This window comes from Euprymna scolopes, chromosome 26 (assembly GCF_053919585.1).
Source record: "Euprymna scolopes isolate OS-2025 chromosome 26, ASM5391958v1, whole genome shotgun sequence".
Taxonomy (NCBI): domain Eukaryota; kingdom Metazoa; phylum Mollusca; class Cephalopoda; order Sepiida; family Sepiolidae; genus Euprymna; species Euprymna scolopes.
In genome coordinates, this window is record NC_136507.1 from 95,573,750 (window position 1) to 95,585,915 (window position 12,166).

The following is a 12,166-nucleotide window of genomic DNA, read 5'->3' on the forward strand; positions in this document are numbered from 1 at the left end:
GTGTAAAATGTATTTTAATAATACGATTCATCTTTCCTGTCCTCAGTCAATAAAGAAGACCTCAATTGCAGCAATTTAAAGTTTTGGTCCGATCTAGAGTGCCACATTTTGAGGAGTTCATTTTTTTACTCACATTAAAAACTGACCTTGTGTCTAACTCTGCCGTTGTGGATAGTCAAGTATGATCATTTTACTATAAAACGTATTTATAGTTTTTTTGGTTTTTTTTTCTTCCTTAGAAGTTTGTAACGCTGGGTATGGGGCAGCCAAACCAGCTTTCAACATTGCCCTGCTTTTTATTGAAACCAACCGAGAGCTCTTTTTAGTATCCGCGTTGTTCACTTAAGTGCAATTATCGGGATCTCTTTTGCACTTGGTTCACCAAGAATATTAGTTAAGCTGAATATTTAACTGCTTTTCATTTGGAATTATAGAAAAAAAAAGGATGCGTCTTTTATGCCGTCTTACCTGTTTCCTAAAACAGTCACGATAAAGGCGGTGCTTAGTTGAACGACACGATCATTTCTCAGAGCTCGCAAGACACAGAACCTCTGCAGAGGTGTGAGACTTTTATTGAGCTTATCTGGTAAGTTACACATCTCTGGCGATTCGCTTTCGTACAAGATTTTCCAGTTGATGTCTTTGCCATCTTTGTTGATATTCATGAAAACGTCAAAAAACCACTGGAATTTCATGGCCAAAGTCTGCAGATTGGTAAACACTTCATCTGGCATCCATTCGAAACAATTCTTGGTTAATAAGTTGGAAGCATTCACAAGGGATGGTAAAGTTTGCAAGGCTGATGAGGGAGAAATCAGAAATTCTCTTTCACCTGGCTGGATTCGACCTTCATTCAATTCGACCTGTGTCAAAAAAATAAAAATAAAAATAAATAAATAAATAAATATTAATGATAAATAATAATAATAATAATAATAATAATAATAATAATAGAAACCTAATAAAAGGTATAAATACATGGGCAGTATCACTAATAAGATACTCAGCACTGTTGATAGGATGAACCAAAGAAGAACTAAGACACTTCGATCAGAAGACTAGGAAACTCATGACCATGCATAATGCACTACACCCAAAGGACGATGTTGACCGACTTTATGTGAAAAGAAAAGAAGGCAGAAGAGGGCTAGTTTGTATAGAAGACTGTGTGCATGACACAAAAAAAGAATTTGAAAAATACATAACGCAAAACACGGAAAGGATAATCATGGCAGCGAGAAACACTAAGAAAATCGACAAAATAGAAAACAGAGAAATAAAGGATCAGACGAGAAAAGAAAAATGGGAAGAGAAACAACTACATGGAAAATTCATAAAGATGACAAAAGATAAAAATAACGGAAACACTTGGCCATGGATGCGAAAAGAACACATAAGCCGAGAAACTAAATCCCTAATAACCGCAGCACAAAATAACTTGATAAGAACCAACCACATAAAAGCAAAGATCGATAAAACATAAGAAAAAAATAAATGCAGATTCTGTGGACAAAGAGACGAAACGATAAACCATATAGTAAGTGAATGCAGCAAACTGGCCTAAAAGGAATACAAGAACAGACACAACCAAGTCGAAAGGGCAGTACACTGGGAATTATGCAAACAACTACAGCTCGAATGCACAGACAAATGGTACAAACATAAGCTGGCAACAGTACTTGAAAATGAGAATCACAAAATCCTATGGGACATGGACATACAAACTAATAAACCCATCCAAGCAAGAAAACCAGATGTAATAATTGACAAGAAAGAAAAATCCTGTCAAATCGTAGACTTTGCCGTTCCAGTTGATCACAGGGTGAATATCAAAGAAAAGGAGAAATTAAGCAAATACACAGAGCTAGCCAGATAGCTGAAAGGGATATGGAAGATGAAGAAAGTCCAAATAATGCCTGTAATAGTTGGAGCACTTGGAACAATTCCAAAAAACTTTGAAAAAGAAATGGGAGAAATTGGAACCAAAGCAATGACTGGAAAAATACAACAAACAACAATAATGAAAACAGCTGAAATATTAAAGAAAACCCTTGAATGTGGAAACTAACACAAACAAACCAAAAGCGTAAACCAGACAAACTGCTACAGAGACTAAACACGAAGCCCTACATGGAACCAAGAACATTGAAGCTGCATACCTATAAGTTCTCTAACCCCACCCCATCCCCCATTATCACATCACTGCCCCCCCAAAGAGCGAAACCAAATAGCCAAGTAGTCAAGGAGGAAGGAAAGACCGAGGAGTGAACTCTGATCAGACCTCCATTGCATAAGTGCGAAGAGAACTGGGATCTTGGAGAGGTTTATTGCTGCTCAAATACCAGTAAAGACCAATGGCCACTGCCAACGAGAAATCAATGGCAAGCAGCTGTTGCGATAATGCAAATTTATTTGCAAATGGTATCGAAAGAGGTGGAGAGTACTGGAAAATCTGGGGAAATTTGTTGTCACTCAGCTTCCAGGGACCACCACAGGCTGCATTCAATGAGATCTTTGATAATCTGTGTGAAAACTCCTTGTAATAAACGCAGATTAAGGAACTACCCAATTAGGTGGAGATGAGAAAACTAGGTGAACATGATACAAATACAAATATTTAGGAGTTCTGGAAGCAGACACCATCAAAGCAACAGAAATAAAAGAGAAAATTGGAAAGGAATACCTAAGAAGAATAAGAAAACTCCTCGAAACTAAACTATATCATAGAAACCTAATAAATGGTATAAATACATGGGCAGTATCACTAGTAAGATACTCTGGACCGTTTATAGTGTGGACCAAAACTGAGGCATCTCAAATGGAAGACCAGAAAACTTATGACCATGTATAATGCATTACACCCAAAGGATGATGCTGGTCAACTCTATGTGAATAGAAAAGACGGAGGAAGAGGATTGGTTAGCATAGATTGAATGACATAAAAAATGGTTTAAAAAAATACATAGCATAGAAAACAGAAAGGCTAATAACTCCAGCAAAGGACACTGAAATAATGAACAAGACAGAAAGCATAGAGGTAAGGTATAAGACGAGAAAATAAGAATAGGAAGTGAAACAGCTAGACGGACGATTCATAGGAATGACAAAAGATGAGACTAACGAAAACACTTGGACAAGGCTATGAAAAAGGACACCTAAGTAGAGAAACTGAATCAATAATAAAAGCTGCACAAAATAACGCAATTAAAACTAACTACATCAAAGCAAAGATCAACGAGACACAAGTCACAAGGGAACAGCAAATGCAAACTCTATGGACAAAAAGATGAAACGAGAAACTACATAAGTGAATACAGCAAACTAGCTCAAAAAGAATATAAGAATAGACATGATCAAGTGGGGAAGGCAGTACACTGGGAATTATGCAAACAACTGTATCTTGAACATCCAAATAGATGGCACAAGCACAAACCAGCAGCAATACTTGAAAACGGAAATTGCAAAGTCCTATGGAACATGGCTCATAAAAACAGATAAACTCATCCAAGCAAGAATACTGGATGTCATAATAGTTAACAAGAAGGAAAAGTCCTGCCAGATTGTACATTTCGTTGTTCCAGCAGACCACAGGGTGAATATCAAGGAGATAGAGTAGCGAAATAGGTACACGGTTCTGGTCAGAAAGAGGGAAGGAATATGGATGATGAAGAAAGTCAAGATAGCATCAATAATAGTATGAGCACTAGGAACAATCCCGAAAAACTTTTTAAAAAGTAGAGGAGAGATTGGAATCAGAGGGATGACTGAGGTACAACAGATAAGAATAGTGAAAACAATGAAAATATTAAGCAAAACTCTTGAATGAGGAAACTAACAAAGAAGGGGTATTTGGTAAACCATTTATTATTTATGGATGAGTTAAAGTTGTATGGTAAAAATGAAGACCAGCTAAGTATGTTTGTGAGGACTGTTCACATGTTCAATAATTTCTTGGAATTTGGCATGAAGAAGTGTGGTGCTCTGAATTTGAAAAAGGGAAAAATTGTTTACAGTGAAGAAATAAAACTTTTGAATGAAGAAATGATGAAAGAGGTTGGAGAAGAAGGATACACCTATTTAGGAATTGTGGAATTGGATAAAATGAAATAAGCGGAAATGAAAGAATTAATGGGGAAAGAATGCTTAGGTCAAGATTGAACGTGAAAAACAAAATATTCACAGTAAACACATGGGTAGTAGTTATATTTTGATATGGGGGCGGGTATTATTCAATGGAAAGAAAATGAGCTGAAAGATATGGACGGGGAGACAAGGAAAACAATGACAATAAATGGAGCTCTTTACCCAAATAATGATGGCGGTAGATTATATGTGAAAAGAAAAGAGGGAGGACGAGGACTAATAAGTGTAGAACGATGCGTGAAAGAAGAAAATAGTCTGAAAGTTTATATAATGGGCATGCCAAAATTTGAAAAATTGTAAGAGAGCGAACTAGTAAGAAGCAAAGAATTTAAAGCAATAAATGAACAAAAAGTGAAAGGGAAATGGTTTGAGAAGAAAATACATGGTGAATTGAGTAGGGATCTAAAAGGAAAAAAGAGAAAAAAACCTGGCGATGGTTGTCAAAGTGTGACTTGAAAATTGGGACAGAAGCCTTAATATGTGCAACACAGAAGCAATCGCTCAGGACAAATTATGTGAAGTATCACATTGATATAACGGCTGAAAGTCTCCTATGTCAACTGTGTGGGTAGAAAGGTGAGAATATACAACACATCATCAGTAGTTTGGGAAATTAACCCAAAAGGAGTACAAGAGGCGTCATGACAATATTGCAAGAAAGGTCCATTGGGATATGTATAAGAAAAGAGGGTTGGAATGCAATGAAAAATGGCATGAGCATGTTCCAGAATTGGTAATGGAAGGTGATAATATGAAGTTATTGTGGAATATGAATATCCAATGTGACAATTTGATTGAAGCAAGGAGACTTAATTTTATCCTGCTAGAAAAAAAAGAACACAAGGCAATAAATAATCATTGACATACTAGTACCAGCTAATGTAAATATGGAGGAAAAAGAAGTCACAAAATGCCAAAACTTGAAAAAGGAGATAAAATAATCATGGAAGTTGAAGAAGGTAGAAGTTGTACCTATTGTGATAGAAGCCCAGAACAGTGTGACAAAAGGATTTAACAAGTGGATTGAGTAAATTGTGATCCATTGCAATGTTGGAGTATTTCAGAAGACTGCTTTGCTGGGAATCGCCAGAATATTGCGCAAGTACTGGAGGCTTGAAAAAAGGAGATGCTGATAGCTTATAGTCATTTGTTATGATCCGCCTATCAACATAAAATTGGTAATAACAACAGCCAGACACAAAATCTGACAAGGGAAATAATAATAATAATAATAATAATAATAATAATAATATTGATAATAAAAATTATGAAAATGAGAATAATCATGATAATAATAATGAGAATAAAAATGAAAACTATGACAATGATAGTAGTAGTAGTAGTAGTAAAATTCTTGATTTTAAGATAACTGTACAGCAATAACATTGCACAATTTTTTATTTTATTACGTTTAATGAAAAAAGCAGACAATATCAATATAATATATTGATATGAAAAAAAAAAAAAAAAAAAAAACGCAGACATTTTGTTTAAATGGTATTTACCTCCATTGCCAGGAGTAAAGTGAATACAATTCTGTCTTTACTTTTAAGACGATGAACCATTTTTTGGTTAGAAGCAAAAAGAAATTTTTCAGCAACTGATTTTGCCAATGTTCTATCAAAAAAAGAAAGAAAAAAGATTAAAGACACATTTAAAGCTGACATATTTTTTAGAATATTCAGTCTTGTTGCATAAAGCAGTTAAACTCTGATAAAAACAGTTTTAAGATAGATTATTAATCTTCACATTTTAAAAATATTCAAATAGAACGAAATTTAAGATGCAATGAAGTAAAAAAAAGTACACAAGAAATCATTGAATAAATTGGTATTTTTAAAAGAATTAAATTGAAAAATTTTCATTTGTGTGTTGTTTTCAACACAGATCAATTGAATCTGCGATATTTAAATATTTACATCATTGGAGGCTACAACATTTGTTTTAGTGTAAATCAATGAATGTATACAAAATGTTTAGGTATTGGGCACACAGAGAATTGCAATTCTGAGTATGGACAGAGAATCCTGAAAAAGTTCCGATATTTCTCGAATGGACAGCCATTCTTATAGTAGAAAAAAATGATCCAAAAGGTGATGGCAAAAGAAATAACTTTATCATAGAGAAAAGAAAATTATCCAATTGCAAATATTAAATGTAGTTGTCCCAAGCAAAAATTCATTATATCAATTCCGACAAAGAAGTTTTTCTGAATTGAAAAGAATTCCAGGTGAAGAATTTAGTCAGGATCAGCAGAGTAGTTTCTTTCTCATCTCAAGACGAAAAGCTACGGTTGAAATATTAAAAAAGATTCAGTATATTTTATACAGCGATTCTGGGATCTGATTGATTCGTTCTTATCACCCCTGGCTGTAAATATAATCGTCCAAATCTTTGTTATCATACTTAACCGTATGAATGCAGTCAGAGAAGCCTTGAATTATAAAGAATTCCAAGTAAAGAATTGGTAATATTAATCCAGTCAGAATCAGCAGTGGTCCGTCCTCCGTGAGTGTCAAGATGAAAAGCTATGACTGAAAAATTTAAAGAGATTAAGTATATTTTTATACAGCGATTCTGGTAGCTGAATGGTTTGTTCTTGTCATCCCTGGCTATAAATATAATCGTCCAAATCTTTGTGATCATTACCTCTTAACAGTCCAATACAATTATACCCATGACCAGTTGTACCGGCTTGTGCCATTCATTTGGCATTCTGTTGTGATTGGGGCTAGGTACCAGTTGAGATTGCGATCTCAATAATCAGTCCACCAGAAACTGGACCATTTTGGTGGACTTTTAGGTGTTAGGCCGAAGCATCTGTTCTGGGTAGCCCTAGGAGGTCCACTTTTCCAGGCCTTGAATCCTGGCTTTCAGATGGAGCAAGTGTATTGTTTGATATATGAGGCACCCTCACTGGTGAATGCTGATGAGAGTACTGAGATACTTTTTTGCAGGGCCAGACTGCTCCTCCTTTAGAGGCACTAACTCGATTCTGCCCACCTTCCAACGATTTTGTCACATCTCCTCGCAATGGGAGGGAGGGAGGGAGGAAGGTAAATACCAACCCAATACAATTATGCCAAAAATATTTCAATGATTCTCAAGTCTGAAGGGAGGCAATATAAATATAAAAGGTGCAATCACAAGTCGATTACATGTTTGCTGAATTCAGCAGATGACATTTATTCCGTCAACATGAAAAACTATGGATCTCACAAATGATAGGTTAGGGCAAAAGCCATTGACGGATTTATCTAGAGATGCCCTGTGTAACAAATTTTTGAAATCAAGCAGATAATTTTTCCGGTATTAATGTGTGAAAAACACTCTTTCTCTAAATGTATGCATTCTGGTGATATCTTTGCCTCACGTTTGAGCACCACCACGAACAATGCCCAAATCAGCCCTGAGCGCACTAGTTTTCTCGTATAACAGAACCTGGAAAACAAGCTAAACTCGTTCATGTTCCCACCTTTCTTGCATAGTCTCTACAGACTATGCCTTTCATATATATATATATATATATATATATATATATATATATATATATATATATATATATTTTTTTTTGTTTTTTTTTTTGAAAAGGCATTTTTCATCGAGGCTATACAAGTAAAGTGAGTTCATAAATGCGTTATGCTTGTTTGCCATCTTCTGCTGCATAGGCAAATAAGTGCATTCAGGTTTGATTTTCTGACAATGATCGAATGTAAAAAGGCAAAGGTATGGCCAGAGCACATATATTCATCGAATGAATGTTTTTCACACACAAAAAGAAAAGACATTTACATTAACTTAATTTAAAAAAAAAAATTACTCTTTTTTTATGCAAACAAGAAAAAAAAAATCATACTTTGCATTAAATAAATAAATAAAATAACAACAAATACAACAGAAAAAAAAAATCCTTTCTAAATCAACAAAAAGCAATCCAAAAAAGAAAAGAAAAACATTAAAAAATATGTTTAGAAACATTGCTTTCTATTAGGCAAATAAAACTATAAATCAGTTAACGCGAAATAAATTTTTTGTCAAAAAAGCAAAGTGGCCAACTACAGTCAAGGGAAACGCAAAGGCTTCCTTTTCATAAGCTACGACACCGAGGTGTAAGGGAGGGCGCCACTTCGTTTCCATGATTACTCCACTTGCCCTCGATCTGCCACTTATAATGCTCAGTGTTTAGCAAGAAAACATCAAGTACCATTTTCTTTATATATTTAATATGACTCACATGAGGATTGAACCCTTGGCTTATTAGTGAACACTCTTTTCATTATGCCAAAATGGGCTGCAGATAGAAACCCGTAAAAACAGTCATGACAGGTTTGGAATTCTCCATTCAAACTCGGAACTGCTTGCATAAGGGTAAAATTCTCTGATTGCCATTTCTATTACTGATATCAATGTTAGTGTTATTGATATAAATGTTATTGATGATATCAGTGCTATTATTATCAATGATATCATTAGTGGTATTATCATAATTATCAGTGCTACTGATATCAATGATTTCATTATTGATATCAATGTTAATTATAATATCAATGCTAGTAATATCAATAAAGTTATCAATGATGTGGATGTCATTGATTCAATTTTGATATCAATTTTATTGATATCAATGATTTCATAACTGATATTATTGCTATCAATGACTGGTATCAATAATTTCATTACTGATATCAATGTTATCAATTAAATCAATAATAATGATATCAATGTTACTGGTATCAATGATTTCATTTCTGACATCAATGATGTCAATGTTCCTGATAATGATTTTATTACTGATATCAATGTTATCACTGCAACTGATATCAACGATTTCATTACTGATATCAATTGTATCAATGTTCTCGTGTCAATGGTTTTATTACTTCTATCAATGTTTATACATAATACATCAATCAGTGCAAAGAACTTTTTCAGGGCAGGTGCTCAAGTGAAAAAAAAAACGGCAAAAATATAGTAATGAACACCGTTTTAATGAAGCACAAGCCTATAATACATTCCTCTGAAAAGGGCACTTTAAAACAGGAGTAAAAGAGCCAGGTGTTTGGCCTCCCCTAGCATCACCACCCCTCTAGACATCCCTGACATCCATAGCAAAAACTGCTTTGCGAGAACAGTGAAATTGATATCTTGCAATCTGTTTCAATGACACAAACAGGACTTAGCCGAATTCTGAAAATAAGAGAAATATTTCACGAATTTAACTAGGTTTTGGCAAATCAGTTTGGATTTTAGTGATTGTCATATGAAAACTGATTGTAACTGGGTTTTATAAATTTGGTTTCGAGCTCTGATTCACACATTTTAAAGAACATAAACACAATTGACCCAATATGATTTGAACTCAGTATAGCTGCTTCAATAGTCTTCAGCAATATCAACTATGCCAATCAATTAACTCCTTCTTCAACTCCTGGTTCTACTAGATAACACTGTCTGAAGATACTGGCTTCCTGGCCTAAAAGGCACCAAACACTGATGTTATCGTTTTCTTTTCCTTTGCAAAAACTCAATCATTCTCTGCAAAGTCAAAAACAAAAACATTTTTCATTAAAACAAAACAACCAAACCAAATACCATGAATAAATATTTGAAGATATAAAAAACTTGAAGCATAAAAATTACTAATTCGCATTAAACAACTCAAAAGGGTTGATGTCAATGTTGGGACGATTAATCCAAATCAGAATCGGAAAAATCAAAACATTTGGAGGTATCAGAATCGGTATCAGAATCGGAAAAATTGGTGCCTATTCTCTGATGCCAAAATGATTGTTTTAATTGTCCTTTTTTATTTGATTTTGTTTAAAGCAAAATCTTCCATTGCTGATAATAATGATGAAATAATAAATATTTATTGATTTTAAAATATCAGTAAAACTAAAATCAATAGATCATCCTCCACAAGTGTATTTTGACGTTTAGGAAAATATCTGCATATTTAACACGTGTTTTTATGAAAATCGGGGAAAATACCGACTCCATAGTTAAATATTTAAAGATTTATAAAGAATCGGTATCGGAATCGGGAATTTAGCACAGAATTGGTAATTGTATCGGAATTGGGAAAATATTGGAATCGTCCCATCACTAATCAATATGCCAAAAAATAAAAAAAATTTTTTTCTCCAAATAAAGGAGGTTTCATTACTTTAAACCCTTTCAAATTCGTTCAAAAGAGACTCATTACATCTGAAAATAAACACCTTTTATTCTTAATTCAAAAATTTATTTTTAATTTGATCAGCAGCCCCAAAATCCATGCAATACTGGTTTCATTTTTTTTACTTTTGTTTGCTTGAAACAGACATATAGCTACTAAAGTGTAATAGGCTATCATGATAGGGACAAGATTTATAGAGAGCAACCTAAATGGGGAGTTGAGCAACAAGATGTGTGGCCGCATTACATTTAAATCTCCACATGTCAGCACTGTTGAGGAAAACAGGGAGCAGTAAAGGAATTCCTGGTGCACCTGCTACTAGTCTCACTCCTAGACAGGGTTCAAAAGAGAGTCGCCAACCTAATAGGTTCCGAACTGTCAGCTACGAGAGGCTTCAGTCTGTTGTCGACGAAATGTTTCATCCCTCTGCCTGTTTTAAAAGTATTTTAATGGTATATGCCCCAACGAACTACAAGCACCTCCTTAACGTAAATACCCCCGACAAACCTGACAAGCAGCAAAATCCCACCCCTACACAGTAGAGATTCCCAGATGTCAGAAAGTCTTCTGCTCTAATAGTTTCTTCCCCAGAACTGCTTGACTTTGAAATTCTCTTCTGGGTTCCTGCTTCACTGACTATACTGACATGCAGAAGTTCAAGTGTAATGTAAACAGACATCTTTCTGCTCAACTCCCTACATAGTATACCAGCAAATTATGTCCCAGATAGTACATCAAAGTGGTACTGCGCCTTGTTTGGGATGAAAATGCAATAAAAAAAAAAAGTGCTCTGAGATGAGAAAATAGGGTCGAGAGTTATTCTTGATCAACTTACCGATCAGACTGGGAGACAATGGAGTTGAACATTTTCAGGAATCGTGGATATGGAAACTGGTACAAGGGATTGAGTTCCTTCATGTTCTGCATGACGTTATAGCAGAGGGCGCCCCGACTTGCAATTATCAGGAAGAGATCCTTTGTTTGTTGCAAAATATTCTCCAAGTCTTTGTCAACAGTTTGAAGACTGAAAAACACAAAATGATCAGTCACTTTAATACGACACTTATTTTGAATAAAATTTAAATGAGAAATTTGAAAACTTTGAAGTGTCGGAAATAATGATAAAATCATTTTATTTACTTTCTTTTGTTGTTGTAAGTTTAATATTTCGCTAAAAATAGCCTCATCATGTTTATGCCAAAATTTGTTTGAGTAATTTCGTAGAGACCGCACAGGTCAATTTTTTTTAACTTTGACCCCAATTTTGACACCTTAAAATTTATTATTTTGGGCTCAAATCAAAATAAAAAGTGTTACCCATGTCCAAGTTACCTACATCTAAAATTTTAAGTCTTTAGACCCAAAATTGGTGAAAGAATTTGGTAGAATCTGCAAAAGACAACTCTTTCAACTTTGACCTTTCAGCAGCCAAATTTTCGCCTCAAAACTAATTAAAATGCTTGCCGCATGCCAGATTACCCGTTATGTATAAATTGCAAATGTTTTAAACCCAAAATTAGCTGAGTAGTTTGCTAGACACCATAAAGGTAAAATCTTTTGAACTTTGACCCCTTGGCAGCTCAAATTTTCAGCCAAAAACCGATTAAAAAGCTTGCCCTATGTCTGAATGCACTTTATGTAAAATTTCAAATGTTTAGACCAGAAATTGGCTTAGAGACCGCAGAGGTCAATTTTTAAAAAAACTTTGACCCCCCCCCAAAAAAAAACTTTGACCCCTTAGCATTTATTGTTTTGGGCTCAAATCAAGTTAAAAAGTTAGACCCATGTCCAAGGAACCTATATCTAAAATTTCAAGTGTTTAGCCCCAAAATTGGCGGAGGAGTT

At 34.5% G+C, this 12,166-nt stretch overlaps 1 protein-coding gene across 1 annotated transcript in view; it reads right to left on the reverse strand.

Annotated features, from left to right (window-relative positions):
• Positions 1-12,166, reverse strand: part of LOC145248285 (dynein axonemal heavy chain 5-like) — a 280,837-nt gene that overhangs the window by 40,309 nt on the left and 228,362 nt on the right. Inside the window, 3 exon segments of the mRNA XM_080110158.1 lie at positions 469-863; positions 5,649-5,760; positions 11,157-11,345. Coding sequence (XP_079966284.1) covers positions 469-863; positions 5,649-5,760; positions 11,157-11,345 — 696 coding nt within the window.